The 22,767-nt window shown below is 43.4% G+C and overlaps 1 protein-coding gene across 3 annotated transcripts in view; it reads left to right on the forward strand.

The window, feature by feature from the left end:
* Positions 1 to 853: 853 nt before the first annotated feature.
* The window catches only part of slc4a11 (solute carrier family 4 member 11), a 54,585-nt gene continuing 32,671 nt past the window's right edge, over positions 854 to 22,767 (forward strand). Inside the window, exons 1-4 of one of the 3 annotated variants that reach the window (XM_061695771.1) lie at positions 854 to 1,075; positions 14,895 to 14,945; positions 15,479 to 15,595; positions 22,041 to 22,084. In XM_061695771.1, the coding sequence (XP_061551755.1) occupies positions 1,039 to 1,075; positions 14,895 to 14,945; positions 15,479 to 15,595; positions 22,041 to 22,084 (249 nt within the window). In that variant the 5' untranslated portion in view covers positions 854 to 1,038. Of the gene's footprint in view, positions 1,076 to 3,614; positions 3,680 to 14,894; positions 14,946 to 15,478; positions 15,596 to 22,040; positions 22,085 to 22,767 lie in introns of those variants that run through there. The other 2 variants (XM_061695774.1, XM_061695775.1) reach the window with 2 other exon arrangements.

The following is a 22,767-nucleotide window of genomic DNA, read 5'->3' on the forward strand; positions in this document are numbered from 1 at the left end:
GGGAATTTGTTGAGAAATGGCAATATATGAATTTATTCACAGAATATTCTTGAAAAACATATAACTTTATTCTCAGAATATGACTGTTTCCCCTTGGAAAAATAAAACTTAATTCTTACAAAAAAATGTGACTTTGTTTCACATATTGTATATTTTCCTCCTTGAAAAATGGAGATTTTATTTCTCTAAAAATAGGATTTTATTCTCCTGGAGTTACAGCTTTTTTTCCCTTGAAAAGGTTTTTTTGTGGAAAAAATGACTTTATTCTTAAAAAAAATAAAAATAAAAAAAAATACATCATACATCAGAACAAATACATTTTTGAGAAACTTAAATTGGGAAACAGCTGGGATAGGCTCCAGCACGCCCGCGACCCGCGTGAGGAGAAGCGGCTCACAAAATGGATGGATGGATCTGTTGGGTTGTAGTGGCTGGCGAGCTGGAATTGAGTAAATAGTTTTGGAAAAGGTTATTTACTGTTGAAAACTTTAGGGAGCCTGCTGAGCCTGCACTTTTTGTTTGAATAAAAAAAAAAAAAAAAAAAAAAAAAAGATATGTATTGTCTTAGATTTAAAAATAAATAAATCTGAATCTGAAAAACTATTTAATGAAGATATGCTTTAAGGCATTGAAACAAAGTTGTGTTGGAGTTTGCATTGTTCCAAATTTTGATGCCAATATTTCCCTTTTTACCGCAAATAAATATCGGCTCCAAATATCGGTTACCGGCCCCGAACATATCGGTCGATGTGTAATTAGAAGGAGAAAAAAAAAAAGCCCGATTGCCGTTGCCGGGAGGGCGCTAGGACCCAGCGCGCGCCGTCATTGCGGCGGGTGTTTGTGTCTGGGCTGAGTCACCGCGTGCGCGTGTGCTTGCGCGCGCGCGAGCGAGCGGGAAGGTGATGTCGCGCGCGGAGGATAGCGGCGGCACCGTGATGGCTTGACTGCGGGACGGGCGGCGGATTGAGGGAGGGGGGAGGAAGCGCGCGTGTTCCACGCCACGCCGCCGCCGCCGCCGCCGCCGCCGCGCGCTCAGTCATGGAGACCAACAAAGTTCTTCATTTCGTGCCGTCGGGTAAGTGAACGCAGCGCTCCCACCTCCTTCTTCTTGGGGGAGAACCTTGGGGTTCCCTTCCTGCTCAAACCAGAGGACCCCCCCATCTTTTTTTAACGCACTTCCACACCAGATGTTTGTTGTTTTTCGTTTCGTTTGCGAGTGACTCATGTTGGACTTTTTCCTGCTTGGGGGAGGTCTTCCAGGAAGACACACACACACACACACACCCTCCCGTCTTCTTCCTGATGTCACGAGGCTGACACACGTCGTACCTGGCCAGCAGGAACAGCTGGAATGCGGACAAAAAGCAATAACACACTTTCTCCTGCATGTGTGTGCGTGTTTGAGGATGTGTGTGTTGAGTGGTGCTGTGTGCATGTGTGTGAGGGTGTGCGCACACGTGTATTAAGTGTGTCAGTGAATGTGTGTGTATGTTGAAGGGTCTTGTGTGAGAGGTTGTATCTCTGTATGTGTGTGATGGGGGGGGGGGGGGGGGGGGGGGGGTCTTGTGTGTGTCTGTGTGTCCTCGGAGAGTCAATTTAGAGGTGCGATGCGGATGCCTCCTCACTTTGTTTTTTTCTGCGAAGGCACCATACAAGTGTGTGTGTGTGACAGGATTATGAAGCGAGTGTGCGCGTCCGTGTGTCCCCTGCAGGATAATATGACAGAATATTCCTCTGCGTGCGTGCGCGCGGCTCATTTGCATACGAGTGGATGACGAACGCTAGCGCTAAGCGTCACGTCTCTGTCGGCGGCGTTAGCGTTAGCGCTGCCGAGGGCCGCGGGTGGTCTTGACCTCGAGTCCCCTTGAGGCTTGTTGTCGTCGACGGACACTTCATTAGGTTTACTTGGGTAGTAGGAATGCGATCCAGAACAATAGCAAATCCTTTGATCTAATCTAATCTAATCTAATCTAATGTGTGACTACGCAGGCCATGTTGAAAGTCACATTTGAACATGTTCACCAGTCATACACGTGGAATCGAGAAGCTCAGCGCCGTTCCTATGACGCTGTAATAAACAACAAAACACTCGCGACTCTTACATTCTGCTCTTTTTCCACGCACACATAGTACAGTGGATATGAAAAGTCGACACACCCCTGTTCAAATGCCAGGTTTTTGTGATAAAAAAAAAAATAGAGAAATTACGCCAAGACGAACAATTTCAAATTTCTTAATTTCCGCTCGTTAATGTGACCTACAAGTTGCACACCTTAATTGAAAAAAAAAATTATATTTTTGAGAGCAGAAGTAAACGTGACTCCAAAAATGGTGCTGCTAGAACAACTGAACTTGATTTGGGTGTAATCAGAGGCAGTTGTGTGCTGAGAGGGTGTGCGCACTTTAGCAACCACATTGTCTCAGTTGTTTATTTTTACTTTTCCTATCACAAAGACTTTTCTTTTTTTCCAATGGCATTCTACAGGTTAAAGGTCACATCACTTGTGGAAAAAATTGTCAAATGATTTATCTTGGTCTCATTTTTTTTATATAGCACAAAAACATGGCCTTTGAACAGGGGTGTGTAGACTTTGGATATCCATAGTATACCATCATACATACGATATCCCCACACGAGCAGCCGATGCCCGCGACTTGCGCCGAGTCGCTCGACACGCGCGCGCTCGTGGGCTGACGCCCACGTCGCTCACCGGGCTGGGCCCCGCCTTTTAAAGCCATACACACTCAGTCACAAATAGTCCTGTCGAAAGTGAAGCTGGCGACCCTGAGTGGACAAAAATTTTTTTTTTTTTTTAAAATACACTCCACATGCGCGTAATTTGTGTTTCACGATAAATCTGGTTTCGTGCGATTATTCGATTAATCGATGTGATAAAAAGTTTATCCTTCGCATCGGCGGCCTCAGTGCCAATGACATTGAGACTCGCTCGAGGCCGACGGTAGTAACACGCACACAACATGTAGCCATTCAATTTCGATACATTTGAATAAAATATGGAAATATATATATATATATATCGTCACCTGTCGAGCTGAAATACCAGCGCGTGTGTGTGTTTGTACATATGTGTGTAACCATTTAGAATAGTGTGTGTTCATTAGAACCACGTGTGTGTGTGTGCCGTTTTCTTGTCATCAAGCGTGTACTGTATGTTTGTGTGCATGTAGTCATTAGAGAAGTGTGCGTGCCCACGCGCGCGCCTGGGTGTGTGCGTGATCGTGCATAAGAACCCAGTGTGCGGTGCTTTCTTGTTTCGTCTCGTTTGTTTTGTGTGTATATTTGCATGTGTGTGTACTGTGTAATAATTTGAACGTGTGCGTGTCAACGTGACACTGATCTGTGATCAGTATTCACCGCTGGCAACACATCTCACACGCTGCAGCCTGCAAGCAGCCATCTGTATGCACACCCGCGCAAATTATTATACAGTAGACACACGCATGCAAATATACACGCAAAATATAAACAAACGAGATAAGCAGCGCACACACTAGCATGGGGATGTTCGACACATGCACACGCTCACATTCATTGTTGAATTTTTCATGATCCTTTGTTTTGTTTTTTTCGGTGGGAAATGTGAGTTTTCTGCTCGTGCGACGACGCCGCGAACATGACGTTCGTCGGGAATCGCCGACGAGCTCGGCTGGAGTCACGGTGAGGTCGCTGTGAATTTGCGCAGTTTGCCAAAATTTGGCTAACAGCTGCGATGGCGTTGACGCGTGAGATTCTTTAGGGTTTGCTTAAAAGCTAGCATGTTAACGCCTTTGTCATCAAAGTTAAAACCTTATTGTTATTACATTTGACGAGAAACAATGGTGTACTTCTTTTTAAACTTGTACAACACTTAAAAAGGTTCAAATGTGATTCTTCACAATGTTTAATTGTTGGTTTTGGCACTAAATGAGACTTTTCCCGACACATACGTGATGTTTGTCGGGAAATAACAATCATTGGCGAGTTTGCAGAAAATGTACACAAATTGTTCACGGCTTTGCACTCATATTTGCAATTGAGACATTGAAAAACCCTTTACACTGCGGTTAACAGCATACTAGCACCCTTGTCATCAAAGTTAAACTTATTGTATTGTTATTACGTTAGTATATTGTTATTTTTTTAATATAAGAGGCGGTTATCCTTTTTTTTTTTTTTTTTTTTTTTTTTACATTTGTACTGTTCTGTTCAAAGTTGACCCAAGTAGACATTGGACAATTGCAATAAAAATACCACCCATTTTCTGTACCGCTTTCTCCCAACGCGGGTCGCGGGCGCGCTGGCGCCTATCCCAGCCGACTCTGGGCGAGAGGCGGGATACGCCCTGAACCGGTCGCCAGCCAATCGCAGGGCACATAGAAAACAAACAAACAACCAATCGCACTCACATTCACACTTTCACACAATTTAGAGTCTTCAATGAAGCTACCGTGCATGTTCTTGGGATGTGGGAGGAACGCGGAGAACCCGGAGAAAACCCACGCAGGCACGGAGAGAACATGCAAACGCCGCACAGGCCAGGCCGGATTTGAACCCGCAGCCTCACAACTCTGAGGCGGATGTGCCAAACAGTCGTCCGCTGTGATCTCATTCTTTCCGAAACTTGATGACTTTTCCTGAAGTGACCCAAAATACCACGAAAAATGTGAAAATGGCAAAACAATTTTGTACAGGTGCTCCAAAGTTTCTCAAATTTGACTGGTGTATACTAAAATCAATTTATTTATTTTTTTAAATCAAAGAAACTAGTGGAAATGGTTGAAAATAAAATCAAATAACAGCATGTTAGCACCTTCGTCAATAAAGACCGTGTCCTATTGTTATTGCATTAGGGCTGCATTTTAGCATTCAAGTGTCCTACTAAAAAAATGGTATCGAGTATTTGGATAAGTGAGATTTAAGTTTGAATTTAAATGAACTAAGATGTGTTTTTTTTTGTTGCCACGGAGCACGCGTGGCCAAGCTTGCGGCAAACTTGACGGACTCAAACGTGGAAACAAGCGCGCCGCTTCTAAAGCGAAACGTTACCACGTTGTTGACCAAAGCCGCGCCGTCGTGACGGACGTCGAAGAAATGAGCCGCGGCCGTCAATCAAATCGGCAACGGGGAGGAAAAGTAGTCGCGCAAAAGGGCAGTAAGTGCAACGGCGCGACAAATGAGCGGAGTTCAAGCTTCTGAGTAAATCGCGTACTCGCTGTGGTGGAAAGACGCACGCGATGACTGCAGTGCCGTACAAAGCCAAATACGGCAGCGTAACAAGTCACAGCTCTGTGCTCGATACGACCAATTTTGCTCTTCACCTTTCCGCTCAGTCTGAAATGCACTTTTGGCATTTTGTCTTCTCTTCTCCGACGTCGCCGCCATCTTCTTCTTTGTTGTGTTCAAAGTGCGTTTTGCCATTTTCCCGCTCCTTGAATCAAATATGTGCGTCCGACGTGAGCGCGTTGTCTTTCCCGCCATTAACAGACCGCTACCGTATACACAAACTGGATCAACCCGAGTTCAATAAGCCGATCCCCGAGGCAGGAAAATATCCTCAAGCGTTTTTTTTTGTTTGTTTTAATCCTCCAAGTCCGTGAAATCCGTTGCAGCCCTCCATTCCGTTTTAATATTAACAGTGTTTATTTTGCAAACTCTTTTTACACAGAAATGTTGACAATGAGATATGTGAGGCGCGTGAGGTGTCGCATTTCGGCTTCATCATAAAAATTAACAGAGCGCCTCGTTGTCGTTATATTTTACTATAAAGAGTTTGCGCTTGCATGTCACTTAAGAATGCTAAAAAATGAAACGCGTGAATCGTAATTGTGATGAAATTAAACTTTGCACCGTACCTTTGTCATTAAAGTTTAGACTGAGTGTCTTATTGTTATTACATTTGACTATAAACTGTGGTATGTATGAGTTTGTATGAGTTCAAAATGTTAAAAACGGGACGCGTGAAGCCAAGTGTAACATAATGAAACTTTTCACTGCACTTTTGCCATTAAAGGTCAGACCGAGTGTCTTATTGTTATTGCTCAAAACAGCGGGACACTCGTTTTTACACTTGTATGACAGTTAAGAGTGATAAAAATGACACGTGTGAAACGCGAGTGTAACGTAATTGAATTTTGCACGGTACATTTGTCATTCAAGGGAAGACGGAGTGTCTTATTGTTATTACGTTTGACTATAAACAGTGGTTAACTCCTTTTTTTTTTATGACAGCTAAGTATTTGAAAATGTGACTTAGAACATTGCCTTGACTGCGAATAAAGGCTTTTATGTGACATGACACAAGTGTGCTACAGTCCTGTGTGTGTGTGTGTGTGTGTGTGTGAGCCAAGGCGAGGGAATTCCTGCTAATTGCTTACACATTCTCTTCTTGCTTCGCTTCAATTAAATCCAGGCGCCAGCAGTGTCTTCTTGCCTCTGTTGCGTTTTGTTTGTTTTTTTTCTTTCTCCGCCGCCACCACCGAGCACAAAAGCCCACCGGTTCCCCCGCCGGCCGCTTTTCATTTGTGGCGCGCCGCCTTCCTTCCCGTGAGGAGAAAATGCCGCATGTCGTCGTGTGGGCTACACACTGCGTGCGCGTGTAGTACGAGATGTAACCTTGCACGCAAAAAGCAAAAACGTGGAGAAGAAAAACCACAGCCAGCTCGCGTGACGTGGAAGTGGGGAAAGAGCCATTTTAGTTTCACATTCTCAAAGTTTGTAGTGGTTACGAAATTTGGAGGTTTCCTGCCAAAATATATCAAATCAAATTGTTCTTGATCTTTTTATGCTGACGTATTTCTTCTTAGCAGGCAGGTTTTTGTGTGAAAACATTTCAAGGATATTTTCTCTGAAAAATCGTAATAAGGTACTATAATTCACATGACTGTTTCTGACTAGGTTCAGTATAAAGTGTAGGAAGTATAAAGTCACTAGTTTTGGGACATGAGTGAATGATTTTGAAGCTAGCTTCATTTACTTGTTTTAAGAAATCTCGCAGTCACATTTTCCTGTTCTACTGTCCGATAATTTAATAATCGATAATTTCATTACCTTTTTTGAGGTTTTTTTTTTTTTTTTTTTTTTTTTTTTTTAAAGCCCAAATTTTTGCAGTGCAGCGTAACGGCCCAAATCATGACAAAACACCCGACTGTCGCGAGCATGAAAAGATAGTGTGACAGGAAGCGACGTCGCAGTCAAACATCAGCGTCACTGTTAGCTTCTCCTCACAACCAGAAGTTCAACACTTTTTATGCTAAAATGTCAAAACAATAAGACACTTAGTTGCAACTTTAATAACGCAGGCATAATGTGAAGGTGATTCATGTCGCACTCGTTTCTCACGTTTGGAATCGTTTTATGTTTTTAACTGTAATACAAGCGCAAAAAGTAGAAAAACACTGATTACGGTAAAATGCACATCACGCGTCATTTTTGATATTGTTAAGTGGCGTACGAGTGGAAAAGGCAATCGACTACTGTTTTCAGTCAAATGTATTGGCAATAAGACTTGACATGGCAGGAAAGAATGAGAAGGCATTGCATATGAGGGGACGTTATTCACGATTAGCTCTCACACTTAATATTCAAATGCTTTCACACACACACAAACTACTGAAAGGCTCTCACACACACGAGTCTTGCTCTCATTAACACTAGTCAAATGCTCTCATTGACGCGACTCAAACGCTCTCATTGACGCTACTCAAACGCTCTCATTGACGCTACTCAAACGCTCTGATACGCACGCATCTTGCTCTCATCAACACCACTCGAATGCGTTCGCGCGAGCACGTCCGTCACATTCTCGCACACATCACTGGCGTTCACGAGTTCAAGTCGATCATGCTCACACATGAATAGTGTAAATCTTTTATTAGGTAGGTCAATTCAAAAAGTGAAATTATAGAGATGAACTGCACACACTCAGAGTGAAGCATTTCTTTCATATTTAAAATATGTATTATTTTGATGATTGTACCACATAGCAAATCAAAAAAAAAATCCCCATATCGAGAAACTAAAATATAACGTCAAACGAAATATTCAATTAATTCAAGAAAAAAGTGATTTTTTTTTTTAATGTAGAAATTAGGCTGGAATTTGCCCTCTGAAAAGTACTTCCGTGTTTAATCACTCTACGAGTACTGAAGAAAAACCTTTCAACTATATTCTAATTTATTGAGATGTACCTGTATTTACAAAAGTCATAAAATATTTGACTCTGACTGTGTGTAGTCTGGAGTGCATATCTATGACGTGTGGAAAAACATGGAAAGGTAGTGATTGTCATGTGACAAATGTAATAAAAAAATGTGATTGTTTATTACATACATTTTACGTGTATGGTGCGTTTCGACTACTTCCTCTGATTGTCTAAAGTGATGTGCCTACAGCGCCCCCTGTTGCTTTGGCATGTATTTGCTATCCTGTCGATGTGTTTTCATGCAAACGTAAGTTTTTAGCGAGTAAAAACATCTCAAAACATTAGCTGCAAGGCTGCGTCGTTCAATCACAATGATGCTTTGGCGGGTGGGAACAATTTTATAATTTTTCTTTTTTTTTTTTTTTTCCCCCCCCCTCCCGTTCATCGCCTGTGAGTCACGGCACTTCAAGGTTGTTGGGATGGAAACATCCATCAAATAATGCGCCGTTCAGCTTGTGCTTGTGCTACACTAGAAATTTGCAGCCTCCCCGCTTCCGCTTGTTGTTGTTGTCGTCAGGTCAAACAGTGGCTAGCGACGCTAAGCTCGTCAAAACGAGAGTTGTATAACCTAAACGTATTCCTTCAAACTCCTCTGGATGCTTCACTGGTGAGAAAATTGTCTCTGTAGTTTCCATGGCAACCACATCGTTGTCTTCTTCTTCGTTGTCTTTTGTTAGCACTCACGCTAATGCTACAACTTCCCGACGGTATTATGTCGGTGGCGAAGAAAAATGCTTAAGGATGTAACATAAAATGAGGAAAAGGAGAAACTGTTTGTGTTTGTTTAATTTTTATAAATTATTGGAAAAAATTACAAAAACATATGTCAAGAATTTAGAGGGAAAAATTAATGTGTTAAATTTTTAGAACAAGGCTCTGACATAAATGTGGAAAAAGTGAAGTAGAGATTGACTGATATGTTTTGTTTTTGTTTTTTTTTTTCCAGGGCAGGTACCAATTTTTAGTAGTCAAGTAGGCTGATAATCGATATTTGGAGCAAATATTCATTTGCACTAAAAGGGAAAATATTGGCATTAAAATTGTAATTCGAATTCCAATACTATGTTTAAATGTCTTTAAGCATATGTTTATTCAACTGGTTTGATAAGATTTTAAACTGGTTTGATCAGATTTGCAACATTTAAAAAAAAAAAAAAAAAACAATCTTAGATAATAGACATCTTTGTTTTATATTCTATCAAAAAGTGCGACAAATAAATAAATCCCCCCCAAAATGTTTTGGTTGAACGTATACTGTTCATAACTCAAATGTTAATCTTTCACTCGTCTTTAAGTTAAAAGAAAAAGCCAGAAAGTGCAGGGAGCATCATCCCAGCATCTCCTGAAGTCAACTAAAATTTTAAAGAAAAGAAAGCACTGATGCCGATTTCCGTCCAAATGCCGAATATAAGATGATAATCGGGTGATAATCGGTATGGCGATAATCGGTCTATCCCAAAAGTGAAGCGCTATGAATATGTTCAGGCTGCACTGTATATTGGGTCGACATTGTACATTTAGTTTGGAATCAAACCAGATCTGCGTTGAAATTTCACTCATTGTTCCTTGGCCCGTCCCCGTGCCCAGAGCGCCCTCGGGCGCAATTAGCCGACAAAAGGGCACCGCCCCAACCCTCGTACACGACCAAATAAAGGCAACGGGAACGCCTCGAAATACCTCTCCCTCGTAAAGTCAAAGATTTGCGTTTTTAAGTTGACTACGTCTTTTTGATGTTTGTTTCGTCTCCGACCGACTGATGTGAACTCCTGCAGGGCAAGTTGCATGCTGGAGTCTAACTTTGTGCTTGAAGATTTATTTGCGCGCCAGAGGGGGCTTTCTATCTCATTTGGCACCAGGGTGTTTATTTGATTTCGGGCACTTTTGATTTTTTCGTTTCTCTCAAAAATAAAATGTCACGAAAACTATACATACCAACCTTACCTTAAATGTCATCTTTCTGTGACTCAGAATCTGTTCGTGACCAAATACATTTCAGGTAAGATGTTGGTTTTTTTGGGTCTTTTTTGTCAGATTCCCCAGAGAAATGTCATTACCGCCACAATGGCATCTTGATTAAAAATTGATTAATTTTGTGACGGTAAAGACATTTCAACATTTTTTAGTTCACTGTGCTATGCTGGTAGAGTTATCTTACATTTTTCTTTTAGCTAGCTAGTCCTGTACAACATTTTATGATTATCATGTTTTTCGAGACAAAATGACGCATTCAATTCAAGAATCAGATGTTGAATAAACTTGATTGATCTGAAAATGGTCAACGTGGCGCTAATGACGGCAACTTTAAGGGACAGACATATTTTAGTCTAAATAAAAGAATTTCAAATGTTTTGTACATATGATGCGAAGTCATTCATTCTATTATATTTTAAGTCTTCGTAGTCTCGCCACGCTGCGCTATTTGCATATCTGTCGTTGACCAATGCTGGTTCCGGGTTCTGCACCATTTGCACACCGACTGAGGAGTATCTGAGTCATTGAACTCGGCTCATACGATTAGCGTAACGCAACAACAGTCGCCTTTCTATACATCATCACTCTCCACGCATGACTCATCGATTCGCAATCGATCCAACTGTGACAGTTGGTCATTTTGTTTTCTGTATTTGTATTTTGACTACCTTTAGCTTGAGTAAATCTCATCGTCATTGTCGCACAGTGTGACAGCTGCGACACTTCAGCGAGGTTAAGGTGAAAATGGCCAGTTTCATTTTTTCCCATCGGCATTTACAAAATGTCACCTCCCAGGTCGGCGACATTTAAGGCGACATCAGCGACGTTAGCGGCCCTGCTGACGCACTGGAAGCTTGGCGAATGGGTCAATTACTTCCGGATGAGTGATGAGCGATCACATGGTGGGAAAAAAAACTCATCCCGACATCATCAGCTTTAATGTTGATTTACGAATTTTAGATAATAGTTTTTGGAGCTAAAAATGTTTAATAGATTGTTGTTGTTAATTTAGGACAAAGAATATAATTTACTTTTAGCAATATAAATTGCTCAATCCTATGTAACGTTAGCCATGCTGCTACTTAACATTGTTGTACATGTGCCATAGTTATGGTTACGTTTTGTTAGCATTTGTAGCACTAGCAGATCACCTCACAGCCCGCTACCATGTTTTTTTTAATTTGTTTTTAAATTTTTTTTAGCGTTGTTAGCAATAAGAGGTCACCCTAAGGCACGTCCTTCAGGGTTTGTTGTTGCATTGTTTTGTTAGTTTGTTGTTGCATTGTTAGCAGGTCTCCTTGTTTGACCTCTATTGCATTTTGTTAGAACTGTTAGCACTAACCACACCATCATGTGTAGCATTGTCACCGCACTGACATAGAAGGTGACCTCATAGACTTCTAGCACATTTTGTTAGCATTGTCAGCACGAGCAGACCACTCGACGACCCTCGTTGTATTTTGTTTGCGAGTTTAGGAATAATACAACATGTCCGAGGTAAATAACGTACCTCTATAGTTTATACAATACGTGGTACGTCAGGCCTGGCTACTGTCCGCTAGCCCGCAAAGCTAATGATCATCATTTGGTATTGGTGCAATTATGCCACTCCATACTATATACGAGCGCCTTCATATTTCGGGGGATAATATCTTTACCACAACGGCCCGGTACAAAGTCCGCATCACTGCGAACGTCGCACCGATCTGCCTGTCCATCTCCCGTTCCATTCTTCCCTCACTCACATCCCCCAAGATACTTGAACTCCTCCACTTGGGGCAGGATCTCATCCGCGACCCGGAGAGGGCACGCCACCCTTTTCCGACCGAGGACCACGGTCTCAGATTTGGAGGTGCGGATTCTCATCTCAGCTGCGAACCGCTCCAGTGAGAGTTGGAGATCACAGCTTGATGAAGCCAACAGAACCACATCACCAAACCGGACCCCCTCTACGCCTCGGCTGCGCCTTGAAATTCTGTCCATAAAAGTTCTGAACAGAATCGGTGACAAAGGGCAGCCTTGGCGGAGTCCAACCCTCACCGGAAACGAGTCCGACTTACTACCGGATATGCGGACCAAACTCTGACTCCGGTCGTACAGGGACCGAACAGCCCGTATCAGGGGGTTCGTTACCCCGTACTCCAGAAGCACCCCCCGCAGGACCCCCCGAGGGACACGGTCGAACGCCTTCTCCAAGTCCACGAAACACATGTAGACTGGTTGGGCGAACTCCCACGCACCCTCGAGGACCCTGCCGAGGGTGTAGAGCTGGTCCACTGTTGCAAGGCCAGGACGAAAACCACACTGCTCCTCCTGAATATGAGATTTGACTTCCCGACGGACCCTCCTCTCCAGCACCCCTGAATAGACCTTACCAGGGAGGCTGAGGAGTGTGATCCTCCTGTAGTTGGAACACACCCTCCGGTCCCCCTTTTTAAAAAGGGGGACCACCACCCCAGTCTGCCATTCCAGAAGCACTGTCCCCGATGTCCACACGATGTTGCGGAGTTGCGTCAACCAGGACAACCCCACAACATCAAGAGCCTTTAGAAACTCCGGGCGAACTCGTCAACCCCTGGGGCCTTGCCACCGAGGAGCTTTTTCACCACATCGGTGACCTCACCCCAAGAGATAGGAGAGCTTGTCTCAAAGAACCCAGACTCTGCTCCCTCACGGAAAGGTGTGTCGGTCTTCAAAGTATTCTCCCGACCGACTCACAACGTCCCGAGTCGAGGTCAGCAGCGCCCCATCCCCGCTATACACAGTGTTGATGGTGCACTGCTTCCCCCTCCTGAGACGCCGGATGGTGGACCAGAATTTCCCTGAACCCGTCCGGAGGCCTTACTCCATGGCCTCACCGAATTCCTCCCATCCCTGAGTTTTTGCTTCAGCGACCACCAAAGCTGCACTCCGCTTGGCCAGCCGGTACCCATCAGCTGCCTCAGGAGTCCCACAGGCCAAAAAGGCCCAATAGGACTCACCACCAGGTGGTGATCGGTTGACAGCTCCGCCCATCTCTTCACCCGAGTGTCCGAGACATGCGGCCGCAAGTCTGTTGACACGACCACAAAGTCAATCATCGAACTGCGACATAGCGTGTCCTGGTGCCAAGTGCACGTGTGGACACCCTTATGCTTGAACATGGTGTTCGTTATGGACAATCCGTGACGAGCACAGAAGTCCAATCACAGAACACCGCTCGGGTTCTGATCGGGGGGGCCGTTCCTCCCAATCGCGCCCTTTCAGGTCTCACTGTCATTGCTCACGTGAGCATTGAAGTCCCCCAGCAGAACGATGAAGTCCCTAGAGGGAGCGCTCTCCAGCACCGCCTCAAAGGACTCCAAAAACGGTGGGTACTCTGAACTGCTGTTTGTTGCATAGGCACAAACAACAGTCAGGACCTGTCCCCCCACCCGAAGGCGGAGGGAGGCTACCCTCTCGTCAACCGAGATGAACCCCAACGTAAAGGCGCAGAGCCGGGCAGCAATAAGTATGCCCACACCTGCTCGGCGCCTCTCACCGTGGGCAACTCCAGAGTGGAAGAGAGTCCAACCCCTCTCGAGAGGACTGGTACCAGAGCCCAAGCTGTGTGGAAACGAGCCCGACTATCACTAGTCGGAAATTCTCGACCTCACACACCAGCTCGGGCTCCTTCCCTGCCAGAGAGGTGACATTCCACGTCCCTGAAGCCAGCTTCTGTAGCCGGGGATCGGATCGCCAAGGTCCCTGCCTTCGGCCACCGCCCAGCTCGCACTGCACCTGACCCGTATGGCCCCTCCCACAGGTGGTGAGCCCATGGGAAGGGGGGATCTCAGAGTAGAGCCGCTGCTCCTCCACATGGAGAGGAGCCAGATGAGGTGGCCGGGGCATCTGATTTGGACGCATCCCGGACGCCTCCGCGGTGAGGTGTTCCGGGCGTGTCCCACCGGGAGGAGACCCCAGGGACGACCCGGGACACGCTGGAGAGACTACGTCTTTCGGCTGGCCCGGGAACACCTCGGGACCCCCCCGGAAGAGCTGGATGAAGTGGCTGGGGTGAGGGAAGTCTGGGCATCCCTGGTAAGGCTACTGCCCCCGCCACCCGACCTCGGATAAGCGGTAGAAAATGGATGGATGGACAATGCAGTAAGCCAGAGCTGCGAGGAATGCGAAGTCATCAATGTCCTTTCACCATAATTCCTGTCATACTGTTTTGCGTGTTTTCGTTTGCACATTAAGGACAGAAATCCTGTTTTTGTTTTTATTCCTCATTTAAAAAAAAGACCATTCAAGCAGCAAGTTCCCCCTCATTTTTTTTGAGCCTGTAGGCTGAAAGGTGCAGCTGGCCACTAGTGTGGACTGGATGGGTGGCAACAATGGGGAAAATAATTATGTTGAGGGTGCTAGACCGTTAGCAATATATTGGGTAAAAAGACAACAACAACAACAAACAAACTATGAACTACTTAATTTTTGGAACTTAGTTCAAAATGTTTAATAATGAACTATCAACTGAACTCGTTAATTTTTGGAAAGGTGAACTGAACTTTGAACTAGTTCACGTAGAAAATGGACTTTCGCAACACTGGTAATGATATCGTAATTATATCATAGCTATATGAAGCAGTTTGTTGCACTTTAGTTTCTATTATGACACTCATGATGATGACGACGATGTCATCGTAATGTAGCTCGCCACCCTGCAGGTCACATGAATGATGTGGTTTTCCTTTCTTCCTGCAGAGGTGCCTCCTTGTGGCATGTCCAAGAACGGATACTTCTTTCAGGAAATGGGTGAGTTTGGACTGGAACACACTTTTAGCTCTCTAGTTACTATTACTATCATTTACAAGCGATAGCAAGGTACAAACAGTGCAACCAAGAGCTAGCCTTGTTAGCTTAGCAAAAGACTATGCTGGCTAGCGCTACACATAGTATCTAGGCCTACTAACACTTTCAATACTAACAAAACATTTAGCATTGTTTTACAGATAATACAAGTACATTGTTTGTCTTGGACATGTGTTCTGTTTGCAGTAACAATGCTAACAAAATGTGACAGAAGTCCATGACATGATATGCTACTGCTAAAAATGCAAACAAAATGTTACGGAAGAGATGCCTGCTAGTGCTAAAATATTTTGCAAAATGTCACAGAAGTCCATGAGCTGACCTGCTAGTGCTCATAATGCTAACAAAATATGACGGAGGTCCGTGAGATGACCAATTTGCATTACCACTGCTAACAAAACATGATGGCAAGGTCCCAGAAATGACCTGCTAGTGCTAACAATGCTAACACTGACGCTGTGTCTTGGTGTTCTCAGAGCAGCGGGAGGCGGAGCCGGACGAGGCCCACGAGGACCTACAGGAGGTCCAGGACTCGCCCATCGCCTCCGCGGACAACGTCCAACTTTACGACAGCCAGGTCACCCCTGGATCAGGTCAGTGTGCACACTTCACGATCATAACACCATGACATGTGCTAACTCAGAGATGCTAACAGTTTGGCAGATGTTAACTAACTGGTGCACACGTAAAGATAATTGGGCTGTTTTTGTCCCGATTTTGCCCTTTCCCGACCAAGGACAACAAACGCCAGACTATTTTATGTTTTATAAGATTATCCTGAAGGGTATCCTTTGGTCTGAGGTGTGTTAAGACTTAAGAGTGAGTTTGTCCCGATAACGGGGTCCGAAACAGGTCGGGGCCGACAATCTTATATTGAAGACCAAATATCTTTGCGTGTGGGGAAAGCAGACTACTTCGCGCGTCATGACCCCGGAAATTGTGACGTGAAGCACAATGTAGCCGATCAAGAAGATTCCTGACTGACGAACAAGCAAGCGGCCGTAAAAAATAAATAAATAAATAAATACATATACAAAAATGTCCTACCCGATTTGGTATGCCTGTAAGTGGGACCACCAGACGGCAAGAAGTATTTTCCAAAGTAAGTCGTTTTATTGACGACGACGTCATTCTCCAACACTCCCACCTGCGGTCCCTTCGGAAGCACATATCCGGAAGGGTTTGTTCTTTTTCGTTTTTCTTAGCTCACGTGTAAGCATGCGAGGACTGGCTCGAGATCGCTAGCGGAACACAATCGTTACCTTTGTGGTGTTCTGTGCACAGATTATCGGAGCACACCTCACACAGTACGACTGTTACGCGCCAGATTTGTTTGTCTTCATGTGTGGGGTCTGTTACAGATAAACAATCTTCTGAGATTTGGAAAATCATGTGTGTACCAGGCCTAACACGTTTAGAGACGCTCACTTACGCAAAAATGCGAGCTCATTTAGAGACGTGAACACATTTAAGAATGCTACCACACTTGGCAACAGTAATGTCATCACAGATGCTAACACTTGGTGTGATCCAAGGAAGCTTTAATGCACCTTTGTTGTCTTATCCTGATGCTGTTGATCTAAACTGGGAGCGTTTGGCCTCGGCGTAGGTCTTTTAAGTTGTTTCGACTCCTTGCCGCCGTCGTCTTGTGATTGACGCTAGTAAAATTAGCATGACTATTTTTGGGGCCGTGCGATGTTGCACAATGGTGTGTTTCCTCGGTGCGTATGTGGGTCAGCATCTCAATGAAGTGTGCGTTTGTTCGCAAATAAACTGTGACTAACGAAATAAAAGCACACGCATACTCACACATACACTCAGTCAGACACACAAGCACACAGACACACTGACACAAAAACACACACACTCGGAGACACGGACACACATACACGCAGACACGTGCGCATACACACACACTGACAGATGCTCTCTCACACACACACACACACACACACACACACACACACACTTGGACAGACACACTCATACAGAAACAAATACACTCTCACTCTGTTACACACACACACTATCTATACTGCTAAATGCTAATGTTAAATTCTAATACTAAACGAGGCAAAAAAAAAAGGGAAAAAAAACTTTTTACATCATTCTTGCCGTGTTGGTGCACTGTGTTTCCATGGCGACGGGATGACAAGTCTTGACGGCTCCTCGGTTGCAGGTGCACACCATTTGGACCCTTGAAGACCCCCCCCCACTCCCTCCTAGGTCAACGGTTGCCACGGTAACGGTCCCAGGTGCACCCGGAGAGCAACAGACGCCCTCTAGCCTCAAATGTGATGATACGCTTTCAGATAAAATAAGAAAAACTGCGCGCGGAGCTCGAAATCAGACACTGCGCACCGAGAGATGATAACGTACAATCAAAACCAAATCCTCTGAGCCTTTTCTTTTTGCGGTGCATTTCAGAAATGTTTACAGAAGTGGAAAAGATCACTTCTTCATCACTGCTTCATTGTTGTTTATTTGGCTTTGTTTAGTCTTTAAACATCCATTTTCTGAGCCGCTTCTCCTCACAAGGGTCGCAGGAGTGCTGGAGCCTATCCCAGCTATCCTCGGGCAGGAGGCGGGGCACACCCTTAACCGGTTTCCAGCCAATCGCAGGGCACGTAGAAACCAACAACCATTCGCACGCACATTCACACCCACGGGCAATTTAGTCTTCAATTAACCTCGCATGCATGTTTTTGGGATGTGGGAGGAAAAGCCACGCAGGCACGGGGAGAACATGCAAACTCCACACAGGCGGGGCCGGGGATTGAACCGCGGTCCTCGGAACTGTGAGGCAGACGCTGAAGCAGTTGTCTCACCGTGCTGCCTTTAAACAATAACTAATAAACAACAATAGTCAGTTAAAAAACAGTAATCAGAAAAAATATATTTTGCAATATGCTTTAATGCCAAATAAATGTTTTCCGATTGTTAGATTAATCGATGGACTGATTAATATAGTAATCGATTCTAAAAATATTCGGTAGTGGTAGCTCGAGCTGTCATCCTCTGCGGCTTTTTTGTTAGCATTCTGCAGTCATTCTCTCCTCCGTGTCATTTTCTTTTTCCTCTCCACGGCGACCTTTGCGTCAGCGACGCAGCCGCTGCGTGTCTGCCGGATGTTCAACTGCAGGCGAGCCGGCTAACGCTACGTTAAAGAGGGACGGCGGGACGTGAGGACGTGTGCTTGAACCTCATCGCCGTCCAATATTATTGACTCATCATTTTGTCAAATGCGATTGAGTCGTCAATACGTGTCGCCTCATTGGGCGCAGATTTATTGTTCACCCAAAGGTCGGAGCGGGAATAAATCTCACAGCTTTCCCGTTGGACGGGACAAAGTCGACCGAATCGTAATATAAACGTCCACCGTAATATAATATGATTGCTTATCATCGCCTCATCCAATGTGTTTGTACAGTCACTAGACAGCTCTTGTGTAGTTAGTATGAACATATTTTGTCAATATTACGGAGTTAGCTTATACTGGATATAAAAAGTCTACACACCCCTGTTCAAATGCCAGGTTTTTGTGTTATTAACTCATTCACTGCCAGCCTTCCCAGTTAACATGGATATTTGACTTCTAAAGCCGTCAATGGCAGTGAATGTGTTAACGAATGAGAGCAAGAAAAATCATTTCCAAACTTTTTCCACCCGAGGGGAAGTAAAGATAGGCGACTGAGGTAATGCGGTTGCACGAGTGTACACACACTCTCCTAACTGAAGATGTGGCTGTGCTCAGAATGAACCAATCCTATTCAAGCGCATGTTAAATGGGAGTTGACACACAGCTGCCACCATTTAAAGTGCCTCTGATTAACCCCAAATAAAGTTCAGCTGTTCTAGTGTTTCAGTTTTCAGAGGGTGTGCAAAGTAGTGTGCAACCGTATTGTTTCACTTGTTTATTTTTTTACTTCCCCTCTCGAAATGATTAAACAATTTCAGTTGAGTCGTAGCCTAGAGGTCAAAGGTCACATCAGTGGTGGAATTTTTTTTTATCTTGGTCTAATTTTTTTTATTTCCCAAAATCCTGGCATTTGAATTAAGGGTGTGCAGACTTTTGATATCCTCTTAAGTGTATTGTCTACAGTTAGAGAGAGTTATGAGCAATTACTTCAGTAGTTCGTATGTCGAGTTAATGTCATTTCATGTCGATAGTCAGTTCCTTTGCGTTAGTAGATGCGTATCCTGTCCCTCGTCAATGCTTATAATTCTTGTATAGAATTAGTCTAAGTAATTAAGTGAAGTTAGTTGTTGTATACAGTATACCTAATCTAAGCATATTACGTCAATATTCAGTACTGTCTTCTTTAACATAAAGTTAGAGTTATATAATAGTCAGTTCTTATAAAGACTTAGTTTGAACTTGGAGTTAGTGTGAATGTGTAATGTCATTGGTTGGTTCCTCCTTTGATGAACATCCTTCATTGTCACGATTGTTAAAAAAGGATTACTGAACATCAGCGGAGGCGTGTTACTAATCTTCTTCTATGGATGTAAAAATGATCTTCTTAGCATGCCTGCCTGACAGCAATTAGAGCGTGGTGTCGATTAGGCCGCGTGCACCCCCGCGCGAACATTTTTTAATAAAATCCCGGTCACGCAGCAGAGACGACGTCTTCCTTAAGCTCCCATTGATTACCCGACAGGCCACGGAGGAAAGCCCGCGCGAAAGCTACTAACGTCGCTAAGCGCCGTTACGTAACGACGGCCAGCATGAAAGGTTTTCCCTCCGTAGCCAGACTTTATTTATTCGTTCGTTTGTCTTTTATCGAGGCAAAGCTCGGAATCACGTGTAAATTAAAAGTGTTATCGGAGCATCAGCCTCACATCTCAACGATTCCTCGTCGTCGTCTTCTTCTTCTTCCTTTTGGAGCAAAGGATCTTGCTTCTTCTCTTCACGACCTGATTTGCTTGAATTATTATGATTTTGATGGGCCTGCTTTCTGAGCAAAGTGCTCTCGAGCAGCAGTTACAAGCATGATGTAAAGTCTTTTACCCAACTGCCGAAGCCACTTCTGTATGCAAGTTGCTTTCTGGGTATATCGTATAATGGCATACCAATTGGTAACATTAGCCTTTTGAAATAGTATACAATTCCAAGGCATGATGTAATATCCCCAGCTAGCTGCCATAGAGGTGAGAAAATAAAGCAAGAATATCGGAGCAAAGAAATTCAGAAATATTTAAAGATATTTTCTAAACATTTTCCAAATATTTTCAGAGCTTATATAAATATTTTCGATAAAAAACAATACATTTTTAATTTAAATGTATTAATTGCTACTAGTAATAAAAAAATATGTATACATATCACATCTTTTATATTCCAGAAATTGTCAAAATACTTTCTCACAAATAGTATTTTCATATTAAAAAGAAATTCTAAAAATTATCATTTGTCACAGCTGGACTGATTTATAAAATTTTTTGGGGGGTAAATTTTTTTAGTGTGCTCCTAAAAAAATAAAATAAAATCCAAATCTTTGCAAAGCTTTTCGAAATATTTCTAAAAATATTCATGTAGGAATGTTGATAGATATATAGGACTGTGCTTTATATTGGTCTTCTTTTTTAATCCAATAATGGCCATGATTTCATAGTCAAAATGACAGAATTTGCATATTTCCCGCTTAAATACATGGGCGAGACAGGAAGTCCAGCAGCAAGCGGCCTCACCTGAGATTGCGCAATCACTCACCAGCTTGAGAAGGCTTGGAATTAGCGAAGCCCTGATTTCTGCCGCTCTGGATGTCGCCAATATATAGTAATGTTTCCAGACACTTTTAATATACGTTGTAATTTTCCATAGTCAGGCTAATGTAGTTATTTTTTATGTATTACATATAGTATTTAGTTTTGCTGATTACATCAAAAGGCAGATAAAGCGCAAGGTGAGGCAGACAAGTACTCTGCCTCATAAAGGCGAAATCTAATTTTGTTTTTGAAAGAGTTAAACCAATTATTGTTTTTGCCATGTAGTTATAAACACATTTACATAAGCGATCTATCACGATCATTTCGATTGTTTACTCCATATTTTCTCCTGCAATGGACTATTCCGTCTTGCTCCGAATGTGCTGGATTCATTCAAAGACAAAACAAACTTGTTGGCACGGTTGTGAGGAAAACAAAGCGGCAGCTGCAGTCCGTGCATTCTATAATTTTACTTGAAATTAAAACCAAACATGGAAGCTATAACTAACCATAAAAATTTATACAAACTGGACTAGCAATCAAAATGGGATTTAACTCATAAAGTAAAACTGTTGCCAATGATCTCCTTCAAACAGAAAATATCATTTTTATCAGTTTTTAAAGTCAGGCTCCTAATGTAATGGCAAATGTGCCACTCTGTGTAGCTTATTCGTAAACTTGTAAATCAGAATCAGAATCATTTTTATTTTGCCAAGTATGTCCAAAAAAAACACACAAGGAATTTTTCTCCGGTAGTTGGAGCTGCTCTAGTGCGACAACAGACAGTCAATTGACAGGGAATACTTTTGAGACATAAAGACATTGACAAAAACAATTGCTGAGCAATAAAAGGTTGCTAGTAATCTGGTAAAGCTGGTACAATAATTTATTTTTTTGGGACAATTGTGCAAAAAGATGCTGAGGCCTCCTAGCAATTAGAGCAGTTTGAATGACTAATATAGCAATAGTCCGGTGCAATGACCATTGTACAAAGAGCGCCGAGACTTCAAGGAATGTACGCAGTTTGAAGTGACTAGTAGTGCGATCATCTGGGACAATGTCAATTGTGCAAATGTTGCAGATACTCCTCCATCAGTGTGAAAGTGGTGCAGATACTCTGGCACAAATGTCAGTGCCTCACAAGCCATGAGCCTCACCGCGCATCACTGAGTCTGTTAGTAAATATCCATGTGAATAAACTTGACTTTTCCTCTCAAGTTGTCTTGTTTTGCTTTTCTACTTTTTGTTATTGAAACCTCACAACATAGTCTAAAAGTGTGTGTTGGTTAACTTTTTCCCTAATTGTGTTTTGTTTTGCTTCCCGTGCAGAGAGCAACGACTCTGGCTGCGTTCTGCTCAACACGTCCAGGAGGGTAAGGCTCAAATCACTTCATTAATAAAAAGTGCTTTCACGAGCTAGCGGGCGTAGCGCTCGTTAGCGGCAACGCGCTAAAGATGCACACCCCGAGATAAAAAGCCCACGTCCTTAAAAACGGATGTTCCACAAACGTCGTCATCATTTTTCGTCAAAAAAGTTGAGTCGCACAACTTTTGTAAACACAATTTGTGGGAGTGATCTTGACAACGCAGATGGTCTGTCAATGTCAAATGCTTTTATGTATATCTCAGGTCTTACGTAGATATGGTATGACGACTTGCTGCATCGCTCGCGTAGCGTCTTAAAACGTGCGCCGTGCATTAAAACGTAGACCAAGTCAACGATGGAGCACATCCAATAGTCCCAGCGTGTTCCAGGCAGCGTCTACCATGAGGAAATTGCTCGTGACATATTAGGTTTTTACGAACTATACATATAAGAACTGCCTAATGATATAAGTCAATAATAACCTGGGTATACTTTATAAGATTAAGATTTAACTATTGACATAATAGGTTGATTGAAGACTCAAATTGCCTGTAGGTGTGAATGTGAGTGGGAATGGTTGTTTGTTTATATGGGCCCTGCAATTGCCTGGCTGTATGTAAAAAAAGAAAAACATATTTTATCAAATTGCTGCAATATAACAATACCCACTGTATGTTAACTCTATATAGC

The sequence above is a fragment of the Phycodurus eques genome, chromosome 14 (assembly GCF_024500275.1).
Source record: "Phycodurus eques isolate BA_2022a chromosome 14, UOR_Pequ_1.1, whole genome shotgun sequence".
Lineage (NCBI taxonomy): Eukaryota > Metazoa > Chordata > Actinopteri > Syngnathiformes > Syngnathidae > Phycodurus > Phycodurus eques.